The 21,751-nt window shown below is 38.9% G+C and overlaps 1 protein-coding gene across 2 annotated transcripts in view; it reads left to right on the top strand.

Moving 5' to 3' along the window:
* Positions 1-21,562, top strand: part of LOC101862866 — a 29,701-nt gene extending 8,139 nt beyond the window's left edge. For both annotated transcript variants that reach the window (XM_005096491.3, XM_013081433.2), the window contains exons 2-3: positions 1,086-1,275; positions 4,888-21,562. In XM_005096491.3, coding sequence (XP_005096548.1) covers positions 1,089-1,275; positions 4,888-8,882 — 4,182 coding nt within the window. In that variant the 5' untranslated portion in view covers positions 1,086-1,088 and the 3' untranslated portion in view covers positions 8,883-21,562. The remainder of the gene's footprint in view (positions 1-1,085; positions 1,276-4,887) is intronic.
* Positions 21,563-21,751: the final 189 nt, after the last annotated feature.

The raw sequence follows: 21,751 nt of genomic DNA, 5'->3' as shown, positions 1-21,751 counted from the left end.
TATCTATCTATCTATCTATCTATCTATCTATCTATCTATCTATCTATCTATCTATGCTATTTGATGTTAGGCCAGATGTTCACACATTGAAAAACAACGTGGGATTGTGCCAGAGTTCAAATCGTTCAAAATTAACCCCAAAAAGTTGGAAAATAATAAAAGTCGTTTTTTAAAACTTTTTTCCTTCCTTTCTTTCTTTCTTTCTTTTTCTTCTTTCTTTCTCTAACTTCCCTCCTTCTTTCTTTCTTTCTTTCTTTCTTTTTTTCTTTCTTTCATTCATTCATTCATTTTTTTGCCCTCTTCTAACTCACTGTCTCTGTCTCCCTGACTGTATGTCTGTCTGTTTGTCTGTCTGTCTGTCTGTCTATCCATCTATCTATCTATCTATCTATCTATCTTATTTGATGTTAGGCCAGAAATTCATACACCGAAGAACAACGTGAGATTGTACCAGGGTTCAATTTTTTCAAAATTAACCCCAAAAAGTTAGTAAACGTAATAGCATTAGTCTTTCTTACTTTCTTTCTTTCTTTCTTTCTTTCTTCCTTTCTTTCCTATTTTCTTTCCTTTTTTTTTTACAAATTTTTATCTCCTTGCTTTGTGTTTAACTACATCAATTGTGTTCATATGCATCTTTTTATTGAGAACATTGGTGGTTTTCACAATATTTAATGTTTTATGACTACATAAATATGCCATTGTCGGATCAATTTTCTTGATTATGTGTAGCCAGAGTCAGACACACTTCAGGCCTGCTTTTATTTCTGCTATTCCTCACATGTCATCAGGCATCTCTTTATTCAATAGTCTTCTTTGTTTGAATATATGTCTTTTTTACTAGCTACCTCTCTGAGGCTCCCCAGTGAATCAATGCTTCCCTGGAGTTAACAAGGATGGGTGCTCAGGGCATAATTTAAAGCCAAATCAATATTTCTTGTTTCTGAAGTATGTGTAATTCTACTTCCCTTGTGATCTGCTGCTTAGTCATCCTGTGCTGTTCCTAAGAAAAATATAATTGCTGTGTGTTTGTGTGTGATCAATTTTTGTCACTGTCCTATTATTTTCTCTGTTCAATTGTCTTCCAGAGCATGGACAACAGAGATAGTTTTGATGGCTTTGAGGGTCTACCCTTAGAGCTGTGGGCTCAGCAGCTACAGGCAGATCATATACCTTCTACACACTCGGGCCTTCCTGCTTCATTGTATCAGGGTCATGGTGTGCCAGCTGCAGCTAGAGATTTTCCCCCGCAATCGCTCCCACCTGTGTTTACTACTGGTGAGTGCTTAAGAAAGGGGAGAGATGTTGTAATAATTGGATGTGGAATTGTAGAAGTTCAGAAAGTTTGAATTACTCAACATGAACATGTATATGGTTTGTGGGAGCCATTTGTGATTGTAACTTCTTTTCGGTGTCTGTATATGATTTCTTTATTAGTTGTTGTTTTCTAGCACAGTCAAATTGTATTGGTTTATTTTGTCACGCTTATAAAATAATTGCCTACGTCATTTTTGACCAGTTTGGAGTTTTTGGTTCTGAAATGAAGAGCAGAGCCTACTTCATAATAGTTCACTTGGACAAAAGAATAATCCAAGTATAAAATCAATTGAGTGCCCCAAAATTCAAGCATTTCATAGTCAATTAGAGAAAGAAATAGTTTTTTCTCATTTATTAAATTTTCTCAAAATGGCAGTATCTTATGAGCGTAATGATTTGCTTGTTAGACTCAAAGCCTGTAATATAATATTGCTGGTGGGTTGTACCAATCACTCTGTAATTTTAAAATTATGTTTTACTCTTTTGTATGCGTACAATTGGGCCGGGATTTCGCGGGTAATACTCGGATAATGAAAAAAATACCCGATACCCGACATTTCATTTATTTTATTATTTTTAATTGGGGGGGGGGGGGGGGGGGATTTGTTTTGTTTATAGTTTTACTTTGATTTTATTTTCGAAATCAAAACAAATTGGACACAACAAAATAAGCGTCCACAAAAATTGGGAAGACAATGGGCCTAACAGAACTGTCAATGAAGTCAAACAGAACTCTCAATGAAGTCAATGACTTAACGACATAAACAAAAGGCAAGGAAGACAGATAAAACATATTACACATGTTTGACTGGGAGACTGGGGGCCAATCATTTCAAATTTTTGTTTAAAAACAAGTTTGTCCACAAGTTTTTCACCAAGGCAGGTCCTCTTTGAAGAAATCAATTCACTGGCTGAGTTCCGAAAAAGCTTTTTTATGTTGGCCGCACCAGGTCAGTGGATTGTCCTCTCCCCTTCTGGCCCGGGGCATCTCAAAGTACCGATTCAGTTGGACTGTGGCACTTGTTTGTGGCAGAGACCTTTGCCTCTATACTTGTCTGCTTGCACGTCGAATGCTTGCTCCAATGATTTTTGGGCTGGAGGTTCTGAAACCGATGATGAGCCTCGTGTTTGATCAGCTCTGTCTCCTTGTTTGTCTCTAATCACAGAAAAAAGGCGAGTTAATATTTTTTTTCACTGCGCCTTCACTGACAGGAAGCCGTTTGAAACAGGGGTCGAGGATAGTTGATGCTGCCACTAAGTATGTGTCCTAGAGTTGTGTGAAGCGCTTGCAAAGCTCACTCTTTAAAAGAACTGCCAGTGGCCTATATCGATCAAGTACTGTATCGACTAAGAGAGCTCAGTATCAATAAGTAGTCAGTACTTATTAAGATTCAAACAAAGGGACGTAATTTAAGAGCATTTGCATAGGATTTAACAAAGGGGAGTAGAAACCCGGGTTCCCGACACCAATTCCCGGGTAGCCGGTTTTGAGCTCTTTACCCGGGTACCCTGTAACTACCCGGGTACTTGCCCAGCCCTAGCTTACAGATTACAGAGAAGCAGATGTATGCTATTGATCACATTAACAAGAATTTCATAGGAGTTTTTATTGTGGTTTTTTTTTTACGAAATCCAAAATCGACAAAAGTAGGCTTCAGTCGCAACGCGGGCAGAATTTGAAATTATTTCTTTCCAAACAGAAAATGTTTAATGTGTCCCGCACGCTCATATGACCTTATGCAGTTGCAACCGCTGTAAAACACTTCCATAAACAAAACAAAAGTGAAATTTGTATTCAGAACCAGTAAATTTAAAGATTTCTGATGTGTCCAGCAATTTAGGGTCCTTGGAAATACTTTATGTGTACCATCACATCTTTTGTTTTGTCAGTTGTTGTCTGCATTTGGTGAAGTAGAGAGTAGAGGTCAATATGTTCCACCTTGTTTCCATGTTGCAGTGCTCTATCTGGGGAGGATTTGTCTGCTTGTTGTCTTTGTTTGGATATTTTTTTACTTTGTTTTATTTTTCACAGTTGTGATTTTTACTTTGCTTTTTGAGATGGAGGGTTACCTTTTCCTTGATTATGATACTTTATGGTTATCATTAAACAAAGTACAGTCCAAAATACGAGACTTGGTCACAAGATTTTTGTGTGTGTAATGTAGTACCTGTCAAGTTCTAGTTGCTTTAATTTTGTGCAAATTCAATCTGTTAATTCACCATTCCTGCTTGCTTTTTTTAGTAGTTTTGAAGGTTGAGAAGTTCAAGTTGAAATATTTTGTTCCATTTTATCCAACTAGGTGTGGATGGTTTGCAGGTGCTGTGGTATGGTTTGCTCCTTTCCTATCAAACCTCTGCTACCATCCTTATCTTTCCTCCTTCTTTTCTTTGTAACTTTGTACACTATATTCTAGTAACACCTCTAATCTTCAGCACTTATGCCTTCTAGTAGAATTCGCATAAACTGAAATCTGCGGAACCACCAGATTTTCTTTGATTTAGCAGGGCTTTTGGCTGAGAGAGGTTGCTGAAATAAAAGGAAAAAAAGAAATCTGCGATTCTATTGTTTTTCAGTTTACCGCTGGGGTTTTTTTTGGTGTTAATTATTGTTTGGTTTAAGCAAACTCCACTGTATTTGTGTTGCAAGTACAGTAAACTCTTACTTTAAAAAAGCTAGCTGGGTGAAACCACCTTTTGGAAAATGAATATGGTGGCCTTTTTTTGAGAATCTTGCTTTCATAATAAAAAGTCTGTCTTCCTGAGAGGAAGAAGAATAGGGTTTGCAATTTCGGTACTGTTTTTGCTGGTCAACGCCTTAGAATTATTGTATATGTCTATAATACGTTTTCTTTATTTGTGAAGTGTGGGGGTTGGGGGTCATTGATAAAAATGAATTAGTGTAGAATTTTACAGTGTAATCCGCTTATGTCGACATGCTCTGGGAAATGGATTTGATGTCAATATATAAAATTTTCGATAAATGAAATATAAAGCCAAAGAGGAAAAACAAGGGGAGGTCAGCGGTAAATAGACAACACTACTTTTTAAAGCTGGTTGCTCCCCTTGATTCTTACACAATTACTCAGTGAAACTAACAAGATTGGGGGGGGGGGGGTGGAGTTACGGTACCGAAGACGAGGCGCGCACTACACACCAGCGCAAACTTTGTTGTAGCATCCTTGTATGGCCTATTTACGGCTGTTTGCTGGAGAAAATGGAAAGACGAGGCACTAACTCGCTGACCGTGGCACTTGCCCCCATTTATGTTCATGGGCTTTGCTAGGTACCGAGGAAGCATGTCGATAAAGCAGAAAGGGCCGAAAAAAAATTAACATAAGAGGAATTGTTTAGTGAAGATATTGAAGGAAAAATTTCATAATTGGAAAATGTGTCGATATGTCAAGATATCGTTACATCAGCTGTTGATATAAGTGGATTATACTGTATTGTTTTTGCAATGTTTAAATAATTGTTGGGGAAGACGAGAATTCATGGGATATACTATAGACGTGTCCATTTGTGTCTCTGTATATCTACACTCACCATCTTTTCATCCCTGTTTTCTACATCAAGGTGCAGCAGTGAGCAGTTATGGCCTGCCCCAGCAAGTCTTGTCAGTCCATCAACAGAGCAGCCTCCTGACTGTGCCAAAGACTCAGAATGACTTAAATGCTCTCACGTCCCCCCACAACGTCTCAGGGGATCGATCTGCGTGGTCGCACCTGTTTTCCCTGGACCCTTCCTTGGCAGCCATGAGCACTCTGGATAATCCTTCTTCTCTGAGACAGCCTCATAGGTACGGCCCCCTTGAGATGCACTCTGCTTCTAAACCCCAGCAAGACAGCCTGTCTGCAGTGTTGGGCCGAGGAGCTGGCAGTCAACCCGCGATACCTAGTATCAGTCTTCCAGGAGGTCAGTTCTCACCAACGTCCAGTACCTATTCCACAAACGTTCGGAGTGAATATCCACATTTCACACACCCTGACCACCTTGTCGCAGACAGGATGAATCCTCTGCAGCTGAATCAGTTCATGGATTTATCAAAGACAAGTTTGAAGTCTGACAGCTCGGCTGGTCTCCAAACTCTGACTGTCGACACGAATGTACCTTTAATGCAGCCATCCAGTTATTCACCAGTCTCACCTCCTGCATCAGAGTCTCATCTGGCATCCCAACAAAATTCCAGTCATGCTCCAGGTCGAGTTGCTGAGCTCTTGTTGAAGACTCCTCTCCACACACCCATGAGGTCTCTACCCACACAGCAGCCCACCTCCTCCTTCCCTAGTGAAATTTCCGCAAATAGCATGGGACTTGGAGTTGGGAAGCAAAGCTCAACCATTTCAATTTCTACTCCTAACGTTCTCAATTTAAGTAGCCAGCCTCTTCCAGGTTCATCAGCTACCATGCTGAGCCCTTCCGATGTACCCATAGACATGACAACACCGCTTAATTCCAGGACTGCTGCAAGTGGCAGCCAAGAGAAAGATACTGTTGTTAAGCAAGAGTCTGAAATGGATAGAAATGGCGTTTTTGCAGACATTAAAGGTAGCGGGGAACGCCTTCCATTATTGCAGAGCTTATTGACAAAGTCCGCTCCAGGTTTTGAGAGCAGTAAGTCACACAGTACTAGTGATAGTTCTGTGGGGACATCAGAAACGAAGGTACCACCTCCTCTGACTACCCCCATTGTGGGAATGGTTGGCAAGCCCCCTAAAAGCACTCCTAAAAAATCTAATTTTTATGGAAGAGATGCTTCCCTATTCTCATTTTCTACTGAGTCTGTTTCAGCAGAGCCAGTAGAAATGGCATCAAATCCCCCTGTGACTGCTGGGCTTGAAACAGCCGCGGAGTGTAAGACTGTAGCCTCTGTTGCTCCTGCCAGGGTTTCTGAGGCCGTGTCTGACGGGTTTGACAGTGTGAAAAGTGGTCTTGAGCATACATTTCCTGAAGAGGTCCAAGCTAGGAGTAGTGAACTTGATCTCAAAACAGATGGAGATGACTTGAGCTTTGGCTCTGCTAATGATGAGTTGTTTATTGGAGACAAGTCTTCCGAGTTGTGCTCTGGTGCTGAACACAGCGCAGATTCCTTCATAGAAGCTTGTACAGCTAAAGAAGACCCGCAATTAGGTCTTGAAAGTGCACAGCCCATTATTAATGATGTGTTGAATCCTGTCGCAAAAGTTGGTAGTGATGATGTGAAAGTGGAGGATTTAGTTGGAAATGACGAAAAACCTGTGGACTTGCATAATGAAGGTGTTGTGATAAAAACTGAAGACACACAAGGTTCATCTGAGAACAAAACTGATGAAGAATCGACAGCAATGCTGCCCATACAGAATGATGTGAGTGAAGTTTTGTTGAAACCTGTGGTTGTCTCAGTTAGAGGTAGAAGGGGCAGAAAGAGAAGAGGTGCCGGACAAACTGGTGCACCTCGTAGGAGAGGTGGTAGAAGGGGTGGAGCTACAGGAGGAGTAAGGCAAGCATACATTGCAGCCATCAATGCTAATGGACCAGCTGGGGGTGCAGAAACAGAATCAGCGCTTGAGGCATCTATGAACACCATGGATCTCGTCCCTCACAATGAATCTGCTGAAATACCAGGACCTCAAAAACGATCACCTGGTAGAGGAAAGGCAGACGTTGCCCCAAGAAGGTGCTCCAATAGAAAGTCCAAGGATAACGCTATGCGACTCATCGAACTGCAAGCAGACACCGGTTATCAGGGTGTCTCGCAAGTTCAAGAGGACCCCGCTCCACCTGTTGCACCAGCTGAAGTCAGTCGCAGAGGCCGCAAAAGAAAACAACAGTCGTATGCTGAGGACTTGAGTGATAAAAGTCTTGAAGCAGAAGGCATCAGTGAGGACGATGACTCAACTGAGGATGAAAAAAGTGATGCAAAAGATGCTGATTACTTTGTTGATGAGGAGGAAGCAGCAGTTATGGAAAATGAGGAAGTTATGGATGCTCAAGTCAGTCTTAAAAAGCAGATAAAAGAAAAGAGAAGTGGGGGGCTGAAAATTTCTATCAAACTGGGCTCGGATTCTAAAGCACAAATAGTCTCTGGTATTACAGATGATCCTGCTCCCAGAAAAAGGAAAAAGAAACTCGAGAAAGTAAAAGGTTCTAAAAAGGCACCAAAAAATCAGAAAAAGAAAAAAGGTGGCAAGAAAGTAAAGGTTGCGCCAAGCACAGAAGGTTCTTCGCTGAAGAATGAAGCTACTGCAGGTCTGGAGTTGAAGGACATTGAGGACAAAGATGAGCCTATTGAAGAAACAGAAGATACAGATCAAGCAGATGCCAAACCTTTGTCCTTAATGGAGAAATACTTTTCTACTGCTAGTTCTGCCTCTGCAGCTAAATTAGCCCAAAAGAATGCATTCCCAGGAAAAAAGGCAAAGGTAAAACAAAATGTTAAAAAGAGTAAGATGAATGCTCTGAAAACTGCGGGTATGAGCAAGCAATTAGTTGTGAGTCTGAATAGTGACACAGTGAAAAGGGAACTGAAGCAGAAGGCAAACATGAAAAATAAAGACAGTGTCAAAGTAGTGAAAGGGGAAGTTGTTGACTCTGACACAGAAGTTCCAAAATTTGTTTGCGGATACTGTCCACGTCGGTATCATACTAAACAAGATCTGTTAGCTCATGTAGAAGACCACATGAATGAAATGGAGACTGATGACCAAAAGCTAAAATCAACTCCAAAAGACAGTAAATTATCATCAAATAAACTTCCACAATCAGCTGCCAATGCGGATTCCAAGTATAGCCATCATACTGGCGGTGAAAAAAGTTCAATGGACAAGACATCGCCTAAATCTGTAACTGTTTCACTAAAAGGCAATAAGGAGCAGCTCGGGGGTACAAAACAGAAATTTAAATGTGGTGAATGTGGACAGATATTTCCGTCTAAACCAGCATTATTGGACCATGTTCGTATTCACACTGCGGAAAAGCCTTTTGAATGTGACATATGCCACAAATGCTTCAAGGAAAGAAACATGCTCTCTGTTCATCGAAAGACTCACAATCAAGATGGTCTGTTTCGATGTCAGATGTGTAGCAAGGCATTTGCTCATAAGTCTGACCTGGATGTTCATATGCAGTCACATCCAAAACGGTCAGGAAATGGTTCTGTTACCAAAAAGCTAGTGCCACATCCGAAGAGTGCAAATAAACCAAAAAACCACTCTGAAAAGTTAGAGACTGAAAACAGTGTTGAGGCAGTCAAGCCCAAATCGTTTGCATTAGCTTTAAGTGGTGAATCTGAGACACTTGTTTTAAAAAGAGGTGACTCATCTTCAAGTAGTAATAAGGCTGCCAGTATGCATTCAAAAGGGTCAGAAGCACAGGCTGTGTCTAAGGTGAAACCGACAGCTTCCAGTTCATCTAGCAAGATGATAGAGAGTAGCAAAGTTGTGATAAAAAGTGATAGTACACCCAAGTCTTCTGGTGCAAGTGACAAGAGTTCTAGTAGTTTGAAAGAGAAAGCTGTAGAAACTGCCTCTAATGTCTGTACATGCAAGGAGTGCCCTGAGTGTGTGACTAGGTTCCTGCAGAGTTTTGAGTGATTCCAACAGTTGTTAACTCTACTTGTGCTCTTGTGCTGTGAAAACATTATTGATACGGATGTTATCAAGAGAGAGATCACTAACTTAGAAAGAGTTCTAGTGTATACATATGTTGTGTTTTACATGTTAGACACGTTTCCTAGTGGCTTGTGGTCATGCGTAATGCATTGCTCAATTTCTTGTCAACGTACGATACCATTTTGTAATTACTTGTTTAGTGTTTTACACTAGAAATACATAAGAAAACATTGTTTTCTTTTAATCAAAAAAATAACACCTGGTAAATCTTAATTTTAAATAGATCATGTTTGAGACCAGCACTTCGAATAAGTGTAAAAAGATAATTTATAGTAATTACTGTAATGTTTCAAATTGTTGTCAAACTCATGTCCAACATGCCTTTGTTTTGCATTTTCTTTTACATCAGCATACTGTTCTCTCTTTGCTGTAAGACCTGCTTTTAGTGAAAGCTCTGGTTTTGATGTGCCATAACTGGTGTACTGTTGGTAAGGATGAGTTTATAATATAATTCATATATATGTGAATCTCAGAATTGAAAATTCATATGACAAGTTTTGAGTTTGAAGTGTAAGGCCTACTTGTTAACATTGTAAAGCGATGAAAAGAAAATTATGTTTATTTGGAAGTAATCTGGGAGTCTTACTTTGTTAGATGAATTTTGGGGAAATTGCGCTTTGGGTGGCCAAGATGAGTCTGTTGTAATAAATTGGTAGCGGAAAGAACATAGTAGATTAATGAGTGCCAGAATGCTTCTCCAATGGTTGTCCAAAAGAGGTAAATATTTGTGCTGGTTTATAGGTTACTTTTTCTGCTATATTGTTTAAATGTATATTAAGTTCCTCCTCTGAAAATTCATGCCTGACGAATTTTAATATCACTGAGACAACAAAAAAACTGACTCTTTAAAGATGAAAATATATTATTCTTTATTGTGCTCTTTGAAGTGATTCGTTGAAAACGACCATTAAGTTTTATCACAGTGGCATCCTTTGCACAAAAACGGGAAGGGTTGGAGAATAGCACTCAAAAATTGAAAAGATTATAATGTAACACCTAAGTCACACCATTAATTCTTAGTGCTCATTTGTAGGTAAGTTTGTGTGAATAGTATTGACGATGGCAACGCAATCCTACTCAGCTGAGAGGTATTAAATGAGTTTAGTTAATGGATAAGGGCTGTGAAGAAGCTATTGAAAGTGGTGCTAATTCTGATGACAATTAATCTAGTGAAATCCAGGTAAAGTAGAGGGACATTTTCACTCAGATGATAGTGACTAAAATGAATGTTAGACATTGCTTTCTCAGTTAACTATCTCACAAAGACACTCTGTACTGGTGTATATTTAGAACATGTGAGAGGGTCTCATTGGTGGGGGGGGGGGGGGGGGAAGGGGAGGAGGTTGTGCACATAGCCGGTACAAACAAACAATGAAAGGGTTTTATAGAGAAAAAACTGATAAGCTGTAGACTGAGACAGGAATTTATTTCACATTTAATCTTTAAGTATCACTGTTCACTTGTATGCCCTAGCATAAAGCTTTTAGCTTAAAAGTTCCAATATTTTTATTTACTTGGGCAGGGGACATGGCTCTTTGCAAATTGACATGGCTGGGAAAGTGTTAAACTTTTAAAAATTCCTTTTTAACTAATTCACGCTGTGTAGTCTTATCTTGCCTAGCAAGCGTTACCAGTGTACTTGTACATGTGAAATACATTTTTGTGATATAGTTTAAGCAATCAGTTGTGAATACTCTATACAGAAGTTTTCAGAAAATCTTTTTTATGGATTGTGACTGCTATGTCAGCATAGGGTTTATTTTTAAAGAACATTTCTGTATCTATTCTATTCAATCCAGTGCTTCCACCCTTTACTTTTGTTCTGGATAGGCTGAAATTGTAAAATCTTCCTGGGTCAGTTTTCTAAATCATTAAAGTCTCCAAGGGTATGTGGAGCAGTCGTATCTTAGAAGAGAGACCAAAATGGCTTTGAAGGGAGAATAGTGCTGAGTTGGAAGAAACATAACAGAAGAATTAACTCATATCATTACTTTTAGGTTGCGTAGGCAGATAAGACCCAAGTAAACTTGTGAGCAAAGGTTTCGGAATAAATGGTATGTTCATCAGATAAGACCCATCAACTTTTACATGGGAAACACCACCACTTTTGTTAGTGATATATGTATAAAACTATAAAAGTGTTGTCGAAAACTTTTAAAACTATCAAACGCTATTACCACTATTAAAAAGGTTTCTAATCCCATCATCATTCATCTCAATTGCATCATCCTTGACATAGAAATCATATTTACACACGGAGTTTGTTCCCTAGGTCAGTACCCGTGGGTTTTTTGGTCTATTTTCATTTCTCATAGATAAGATGCAGGGCAGCTTTAAAGCTCAGATTTTTAGGCTCAAAGTTGCGTCATATATGCAATAGTATCACTAGTAAAGAGGCTCAAGGAATGTTGGCTGTTTTCAAATGTCTACTATGTAGGTACAGTTCTTTCACTAGGTTCTCTTTCAATTTGAACTCTATTATGTGCATATTAGGGTACGTTTTCTTTGCCCTGCTGTCTATAACCAATCAGAGGAATGTGAACTGGAGCTCTTCTTTCCCAGTTTAAAGGTAGAATGAGGGGAAGCTGCGTTTAAATTCGGAGCAAATCAAGTTGTGTTACTGTACTTAATGGAAGGTCGTGCTTCGATAGCCAGTACATAACAGGCATTAGAGTTCAGTTTTATGTGTCTACAATATGAAGTATTCTTTGCTATTCAAGCAGACCGGATGTTTAGTCTAGATATACAAGCAATATCCAGTCTTTGAGGAGCTATCAGAAAATGTGGAACAGATTTTATTCTCTTGGTTGCCGCCTTGGCTCTTGGTAAACCTTGTCTTGTCAAGTGATTTTTCCCCCTGTAGCTTTTCATTCTGCAATTAAAAACCTTTTAGGTTTCTTTTTCTTTCTGAGCGCCGCAAAACCCCGTACTAAACAAAATTTTTCTGTCTGTTTCATAATTTTCTGCTGCTTCTAGTTGTCTGTCTGTTTTTTTCCTCGACCATTTTTATTCTTTTTTCTTTCAAAGGTCACAATATTCTGGACTTTCTGTTTTAGTGTTATTTGCACAATGACACGCTTCACTAGATTTCTAAGCTCCATACAGGTGAATTGGCTGCAAGAGAGGTGCCGTGTCTCAATGATGGCCAGGTAATTCCTGTTTCACCTTGTGCTGGGGGATAAGAATCAACCCATGTTCTGTGTACCTGTTGCCATTGTCCTTTAGGGGCTTTACTTGTTATAAACATAATCAGAGGAAATTTCCATGTGACAAAAGGATAGAGTGATAATATTGATGGTCTGTCTATAAAATATATTTTGATGGCAATTATTTCCATGTGAGTTTTCAGGTCAATTCTGGTGTTAGTTTCTCCAAATGAAACATTTTTAGTATTAAAAATAACATGTCATTTGTCATTAATGACACTGTTTGCTTTTGGTCTGAGAAGCTTTTTCCTAGGACTCTATGCCCGCGTGTCCACCAAACCTGAAACCGCACAACTAGTCGCCCGTCCTTCAGGAAGGCAGTAGTTGAAATGGAGCAGGGATTTTACCATACCAATCTGTCCCAGAACGGCATGACACCTCCCAACTAAAGATTAGTCAGTCGGATTAGTTGGAATGATCCGCGCAGCATTTTAGTCGGGCTGTGTGGTGACTTATCAGCCATAGGCTCAGCCTGAGCTTTTAAAAAATCTAATTTTCAATTCGGATTAAAAATCTAATGTTATATTCGTAATCAGCTCTTCAAAATTATCAAAGTCTAGGCACCTACCACCTGGTTTGAATGCATATTTGCTCACTGGTCAACCCTGAACCTTAAGCAAGGGGAAATAACTCGTTTTTTGAAAATCACACAAATTTTTAAAATTAAATCTAAATTCTAAATATGTAAACATGCATTATTTCTGCTGAAACAAACACTAAAATGTACAAAAATGAATAAAGTTTCAGAAAATATACTTTTCCATTATAGTTGGGGGGGGGAAAATGAAGAAATTTAAAGAAAACTTACTAGTTAATAATCCACGGAATTGTCACTGTTTTTAAGTTTTCATGGTACTTGACATAGCAGTAACCTTTGTGGAGATGCACCTGACATAGATGACAGTTCCATAGCACAGTGAGAACACCTGCAGTTGCGACCAGGCATAGAGCTCAGATGATGTTGACACTTGGCACGTTACTGCATTCAGCCAATGTCGGAGACAATTTGTGTGGGAGACCATCTACTTCAGCAATTCCATGCGAAACCTCAAGTGACTTTTAGTAAGGGAATCACAAGCAGTGGGCCTGATGCGATGCATAAAAAAAAAGCTGTTGATGATTGACACTTGCACGAGGTACCACAGAACGTAGAACCACCATTTGACTCTGGTTCTCCCCGCAGGATAATAAGCCCTATATTGGTTGCTCAGGTGGACCCAAAACATTCCTGAATTGTACATTTCCACTGGGGAGGGAATATGCATGTTGACAATGCTGTCTTTGCTCCTTTGCTTCTCAGTGGTCATTGCAAGGTTTGTGTCCGTCAACAGGATGTTCACCTGTCTCTTGTCTGTGTAGCTACATTCACTCCCTTTTGCTTCATAAGGGTAGTTCCCTTTTTCTGCTATATCTTGGGGAATGGTCAATCTTTCTTAAGGACTTTGATCATTGAGCAGCAGTAGGTATTTTCTTGCATAAGATGCTCGGCCAGCACCGGGGAGGAGAAGAAGTTGTCAAAAGAACACTTCATGGTTTTTTTAAAGCGGATCGTAGTTTTCAGTTCCACATGCTGACTGTTTGGGCCTGTCATTTGTGTGGAAGTACTGATGGGTTTTTTTTCATATCGTTGTCTTCCAATCACATCCGCAACTCTAGGGACACCCTACAATGCACCTGAGGACCTGTAGAGCTTTGCTTCAGGAACTTTATGCTGGTCAAACATAATGTTTACATACAAATATCTCCAAATGTCTCCCTCATTCATTTTCTTCCAATAGGGATCCTGTGACCCCTTCGCGGCCTCATGTTGTTCGGCATACCCGTTAGTTTCTTGCACAAACAGTTTGATTATCCTATCAGAAAATGAAAGAGCAGTCTAAAATAATTCAAAGGTATGCTCTCCACCAGATCATGAATTGGTCCCACAGCTTCAGTAAAAGCATTCATTCTACTGGTGACACACAACAGCTTTTCAGGCCATTCCACATTGTTGACATCACCAGTGTCATTTCTACTACAGAACTAGCATCTCCTGAGCTAGAACTAGGCTCACCCGCATTGTCAGAATCATCATCGGACTGTTTTGCATCCTCCAAATCAATGTCTGATTCATTTTCATTCTCTTGAATGTGAGTATTTGTGTTAGCAATAAGAAAATCGAGAAACTGGAACGCCATTCTTTTTCAAAACATGGCTTCATCCTGACTTGCATGACTCGCAGATTCAACTGCCGATAGCTCAAAAACGAGAGGAGATAAAAACTTCTCTTCTTTTTTTAAAAGAATTCAGTATGCTGAAAATTTCATAATGGTTGTGGTGTTTTTGCAGAGATACAGGTGTAGTACTGATGTACCGCATCTACTTTCTGGGGACAAGTGTTGTGCGCGCTGCGTGGATGGAAAGTGTTGAAAGTCTCACATTGAGAAATGTCACCGTGTCTATTAGAGTGCACCCATATGACCTTTTGCAGTTGCGAGTGCAGTAAAATACTTCCAGAACAAAACGTGTCATCAGAGCTGCTCACATGCTGGTGGACACGCGGGCCGGTCATTAACAGACTGAATTGCCTCCTCCCACGAAAAAATTGGGTGTTTCTGCTTTGGTGGACACGCGGCCTTACTCTTTCAATTACATACGGTACATCAGTCCTAAAACTAGAGCAGTTATCTGAAGAAGTAAATCTTTTGTCGCCATAAGCGCCTGAAGAATTCCTCATTTATTTAGGCGTCATTGCATCTCTTCACATGCCCTTGCAGTCTAGGACCAGTATACTGAGCAGCCATGTCCTTGCCTCATCAATTCTTTTCTATAGAGCGATGGTGTTCTCCAACATAAATCCTGAAACAAGATTATAGTCTTTCTTTTTTTGTATGTATAAATGCCTCAAAACAGTTGTTATGTGTATGAAATGCTTCATTTGTGGTCCATTGGACTTTGCCCATAGGTTAGAGTAATCAGTATTGTTTGCAATATTTATAAAGCGTTTGACTTCTGGCTGTTGTTTTGTTAACAGAGATGTGATTGATTGGAGATATTTTTTCAAAGTTCATCAAATGTACCGCAGTTTTTGCCAAAAAAATCTGGGCAGGTTCAGATGCTTTTAGAAAGTATGAATTTTCAGCAAGTCATATTATACTCAGTATCAACAAAATTCATTGCCACTAAACTATCATTTACTTACATTTTCGAGTGTTACGCTTTCTTTAATAATTTTCTTTTCACAGCATAATTGTCCTTTTGCATAACATGAGTTATCACATAGGTGGTGTACATTGGTTTTTTTCTTTTAAGTTTGTTAAGTGTATATTTTGTTGCTTCATAATGTGTTACATGTTATCTGCTTTGGTTATTATTTGTTTATAAAGATCATTATGTTTTTCTTAACTTTAGTAGAGCTATTTTACATATATACAGTCAAGCACAGATGACTCGAACACGCAAAACTTGAATCCATGGATAGCTTGAACAAAATGCCATTCCCCGCTTGAACCACTTTTTATTTTTTTTTTTTTTTTGTTGGATTGGCAGCAATGTTTTCTCTGAAAACCCACACAGATCATGGTCGAACAGCTCATCTCAAAAAGCCCAATCACTTTTTTTTTTTTTTTTTTTTTGGGGAGTTTAAATTGCCTGCATGCACAGTGGAAAACAAACACACCTACCAACATCAAGAGTATCGGGTTGCATGAGACCACCAGGCTCCCCCCCACAAAGCGTGATTCGCATATTACCTGTAGTAGTGTGCGTAAGGCACTAGAATTTACTTTTTTGAAACTAGTCATGTGAGGCTGGCTGCGGGGAGATGAGGTGTGATCTAAGATAGACTGTGTGGCACTGCTTTGAGCCATATGATGTATGAATTATGTTTGTGTATGTGCATGTGTGATTTGAACTTGACTTTATGAATCAGGAAATAATTACACAACTGAGATGAGTAGCTTGCTTTGAGCACTGTTGGGTAGATTGTCATGACTGATCTGATGTAAAAGGATTTTTTTTCCATTTACCCTCATCAGGCTCATCAGCATCACTCTCTTATTTTTTTTCTTGCCTTAACTTTAACACTGAACAAGGGGCATGCACTATCGATTCTCTATCCTGTTATCTGGGTACTTTTGATGATGGCAGTCAGTTATTGATTTTTGGACCATTTATATCATATATTATTCTCTTTTTTCATGAATTACTGTCTACTCAAATCACAAGTGTGTGGAACACATTTGTCAACCCCCAAGGTATTGGTCCGTGGTCAACTGTTTAAAGAATGGAATATAAATATATTGTCAGGTATTTGCTATGAATGAAATTAATATTTATATAAATAGGTAAACTTATGGATATTTCTACTGTATCTTCATGAAGATAACACAGTTTCATGGAAAAATCTGTTATCTCATTTTAGATTTACTTTTAAAAAAACCTACCTATATCTCTGCCGTAAGCTGACAAAATGGCATTTTTTTTCATTTTTGGTGCCAAATGTGTTAGTTTGCTTAATCAAAAACCTGATCAGTTACCCTGTATGGCTCTTTTCGTCTGTGCAGAAGGTCAATTTAGCTTAAAATGATCTCACGGTTGTCTTCATCATGCAGCTTCTTTCATGGCTAATTCTTCCTATGTTTGAAGCACAGATTCTGTTGCAGTGTTTGCATATGAGGGTGGTTGAACAATGCTCTGGTTTTCAGCTGTTTTACTTTCATCATAGGTACTTCTCAGCCTGGTTATTCCTGAGGGTGCTCTCTAGCACAATGTCGCTCTTTATCGTTCTCCATGTTTTCCTGTCCTCTGCTATTTTTCCCAGATGCCGGCATCTACTCCCAACTTAGATGAGCTGTTTTTATTTGTTGGTGTCTTTGTATCTCATTTTTGACCTTCCTCCTGATCTCTTTCCCCGGACAAGTTCTCCGTAGAGAAGTTGCTTTGGAATCTGGTTGTCGTCCATTCTCTTGACATGACCCAGCCATCTCCATCTACTTAATGAAACACAGGATAGTTTTCATGCTGTAGAGGTTATCCCAGGCCAATACTTCAACATCAGTGACCTTGTCCCGCCCCGAAATGCCTGAGATTTTGCCGCAGCATCTGAGATGGAAAATGCGGAGGTTCTTTTCTTTCCTGCTGTACAAGGTCCATGTTTCAGATCCATAAAGGAATATGCTGAGGACACATGCCTCATGAATCTTGATCTTTGTTTTTATGGTTAATCTTTCGTTTTCCCATGCTCGTTTTATCAGCTTTCCAAAAGTTGTTACGGCTTTCCCTATCCTAATGTTGTTATCATCACATGATGTAGTAGAGATAATGGTAGTGATAGACTTCCTAGTTAAATGTCCGTCTCTGATAGGACCGAGCCATGGGGGGGTTCGTGTTAAGTGCCTTTCCCAATGAAGGACACAACGTCAGACCGAGCTGAGGTTCGAACCCCCGAACCCACAATCTCACGATTACGAGTCCGGTAGCCTAACCACTAGGCTGCCGTCTCCAAAGTGCTGTGAATAGAAAAAAGGCATTTTTGACAGCTTACAGCAGATCTGTGTAATGGTTAGGTTCTTTACGGCTACACAGAAGTGAGTTTGATTCCCAGATTGTGAAATTATTTTATCTATTATTTTCATCTGTCTGCTGGGATGTTGTACGCCACTCAGCTCTGATTGGCCTTGACAGTTAGGATGGAGGCAGCGCACCGTGGAGATGGTCTAAATTGTGTTGATTGGGCATAAAACATTAACATTCACTTTCATTGCCAGATTCAATAAACATACAGTCTGTAAAACTAAAATGTGGTGCACAATATACTCTCTTAAGACTAAAAGATATGTCTTTTGTAACTGTGGCATTCCAGTATAGATTTTCCTGGGTCTTGGTCATCTAGATATTGCACTTTTCTTACTGGGCATGTACAGCTGAGGTTTTACCTTACTGTTGACTTAAAGTAGTGAAGACTCTAGGTGGTATAAACTTGTAATAAAAGGTATTCTCTATTTTATTTGGTTGGTTTATGCGTTTTTATTTTGAAAAAAAAGAAAACATTTGTACTTATGAAAGTAAGAAGACTTTTTTATGTGACGATGGGGTAACATACTTTTCTAGTCTACTGAGAAGTATCCGACATATAGCATTTGATCAATACAAAGTTAATCAGTAAAAAGGGTAACAGTTGTTTTTGCCTCTCTTAGAATGCTGAATAATAGTAATAGTAGTAATTGGCATCTGGAGTCATGGATAACTCAGTTTATCCTCATCCTTTGGTTCCTGCATCAACATAACTTAAGGATTAATCAATTTAGAAATTAGGAGAAGTTACTGACCATGTAGACCTATATCGACTCTCTGCAGTCTGTTGGATTCACAAATGTTTTTTGTAAAAGAGACTGAACTATGAGTATAGGATGACAGGTTGTGTTGGGGTTTTTAAGGTCAGGTACATTTAAAGAGCATTTAATTCCCTGGCAAGTTAAAGGCATAGAAAGTTTTTGACTACAACAACAGCTTTTTTAGTTTGTTTTGCATTTTAAAGCATCACTAATATTTTGTTCCTTCTGTAACTCAAACGTGCGGAGAATCAGCCGTTAGAGAAGGTTCGAGAGTAGGCCTACTACCTTCTATAACATATTAAAAAGTAGGTCCTACCCTTTTCTCTCTAGTATTTGCCAAGAAATGTTGTGAAAGAAATAGATTTTATCATTTGAGCAAAAGCTTGTTTAAATAATGTTCCTTTTCTAAGGTGCTTACATGTTTTTCTTGAGATTCTTGCAATTTGTTGCTCCCTTCCTACATACTCATGACTTTATAAAGCTCTTAAATTTGATCTGAGTCTGTTTCTTACCTCCTCCATCTTGCTGAAACATATGTGTGTACCTTGGACATTTTGAGTGAAATGAGAATGTTTTGTGCCATCGGGATTTGTGGGCCCGTTCTGTTTTTGTTGCATTCTGAGCTAGACAGTGTCAGCAAACAGTATAAGAACAACATTGTCTTTCACTTATAATATTATCACCAGTGTTTATGTAATGGTCTTCGTGTGCTCTCGTATAAAATGTACATATGTGACATCAAACTTCAAAGATAAAACGGCTTTGATCAATGCAATATTGTGTAAATTCTATCATACCTTCTTTTTGTATCTTTCATTTACATATATGCATCCATAATCCATGTTTGTTGGAACTCGCGTTTAAGGATGTGTGATGTGGTGGTTGTAGACTTCAGTGTAAAAAGTCCAGTGAACCCAGATTCAACCCAGGTGTCCCCTGTGCTTTTATCAGGCAGGTTTTGAGGTTTTATTGCTCTGGCTTGGTTTCAGAAACAAATGTTGAACCATAGTTGTCACCTCTTAATGTTCATACTGTTTTGAATTGAGTGTACAGTGGGCCGTGGATATAACAGGAAAATCTGGGACTGATGTGATACTCCTGTTATAGTTATAGGCAGGGCTAAATTTTACATGATACCCTGCAATTATTGATTAACGCATATGGGGTTGTTTTGTTGCATTGATTACCCACTGACATTTTATGGGTGTTTTCCTTCCTTTTCCAGTTATAACTTTTGCTTATCTGTATCTTTCTTTTTCTAGTATCATAGTCTCATGGACATTGACTAAACGTCATTTGAGATGCACAGGTAGCCTATCAATGAAAGTGATAATTTCATTTGTTTAGTACATACTCTGCTCTACAGCTCTGTCTGCTTTACAACTATTCATGATCAAATAGTTATAACAGTTGGGAAAAGGGACACACATAGCTGGTGTAGATGAAGTGCCCAATGTCTACTTTTTATTCAGTCATTTATTTCAGTTATAAGTCTAGCCACCCCTTGGGGAGAAAATGTGATGATGTGATGCCAGACCAAGGTCATGGTAAGTTACTGACAGGAAGATATGCCTCAATGCTAAAGTCCAAGCAAGCCTTCAAACTTGAGGATTTATTATAAGCTTGTTTTAGCTGAAATTCTATTATTACAGAGACTTATAATTGTGAGGCCCACTGTGGAACATACCCACAAGAAAACGTGTGATTATTATTTAGAACTTAAAGATGATTAAAGAATTTGTTCTTGTCATGGGCAGATGTGCACTCTGCCAAGAACCTAGTCCATGACTCAGAAAGACATGGCTTGAGCCCCAACACCAGGGACAGTAGTTAGTGCAAATTAAACAACTTCCATATATGTGTGTTTGTGCTGGGAATATGATTAAACACTTGTACTCTGAATAAGTGGCACTGATGTATTTTGGTGTGGTACAGGTTGTTTCATGTAGGCTACATGTGTTAGTGTTATGTTTTCATATTCAATGAAAATTGAAGTTAAATGAGTAGGCTACTTTTAATGCTGTGCCAATAGATAAAGTTTGAATGAAGTATGAAAGCTTATCTGAAAAAAGTGAGAAGAATAATGTTATGAAATAAACTGCCAAATTAATAATCTAAAGACCAACTGACATCATGAAATTTCTAAAGCAGTGGTTCTTAACCTGGGTTGGATGTTATCCCAGGGGTTCGGTGAGTCTGTCTCTGAAGTTTGGCAGAGGTCTACATACACTGTGTTTGTGTGCTTTCTGTTCACCCAACCCGAACGGTTCCATGAATGCATGTATAACATTTGCGTGGTTCAGTAGCCCCAATAAAGTGCATAACCACTGTTCTAAACTAAAGATAAATAACTAACGAGTTCATTCTGATGTGTAATTATTGTGTGCATGTAGGCCTACAACTGAAAACTGCAATCTTCAGTTGTCCAAAAATCTCTAGCTCTTACTTTTTTATTTTTTGTTGATTTATTATACATGTAGCTCATTTTTAAGCCTGGTTAAAAGTTGAAAGTCTGAACAGCTCTGTCCGTGTTCCCCATAAACTTTAGCCCTTCTGGGCTTTGTACAATTTGACATTGGTGCGTGGTTTGCGATTTTCTGTGACATGTTGACATTTCACATTTTATGTTAAATTTAAATCTCACTTCAATAAAAGAGAACACTTTGGTTTGTGCAGCTTACATTTGTCCCTGAGATATAATTTTGCCATCATGCAATTTGTTTCATGTATAACATTATTTTCTTAATGAGTGTTTAATGTAATGTACATCAACATTCTGCCATTTGATTTTGAATTTCATTATAGTCTAGCTCATGTAGACAATGAATTTCGGTCAACTGTATGTTTTGGCATCTCGTTTTGGTGTTTGGGCTCATCTGGATGTGAGACTCGGACGTTGTAAATGTTTGACATCCATTCTAGCCTTGGCAACCTGCATTTAGTGGTCATTCTTTATGTCATTGCATTTTATGCCCATAAAGGCAGGACAGAGTCCAGGGCACAGAAGATCAGTGTGCTCTTTTGAGAGCAGTAAATAATTATGTAATCATTATGGAATTAATAAAAGAGGAGATATAAAATACTTAATGGTGTTCCCGTTATTTTTCTGTTGTGTAATGAAAGACTCAGAAAATCTGGTAATTTTGTTGATCATCAGGTACTGCATGTTTTGTTACTAGTACTAGGTCTTTTCTGCTGTGTCAAGGCAGAGCGATGTATCTGCACTTTTTATGATTTTGTGTTACGTCACGCTGCCTTTGGAAATATCGGC

This window comes from Aplysia californica, unplaced genomic scaffold (genome assembly GCF_000002075.1).
Source record: "Aplysia californica isolate F4 #8 unplaced genomic scaffold, AplCal3.0 scaffold00130, whole genome shotgun sequence".
Taxonomy (NCBI): Eukaryota; Metazoa; Mollusca; class Gastropoda; order Aplysiida; family Aplysiidae; genus Aplysia; species Aplysia californica.
The sequence above is the reverse complement of the archived record's forward strand: the minus strand, read 5'-3'. Positions and strand labels throughout refer to the sequence as shown.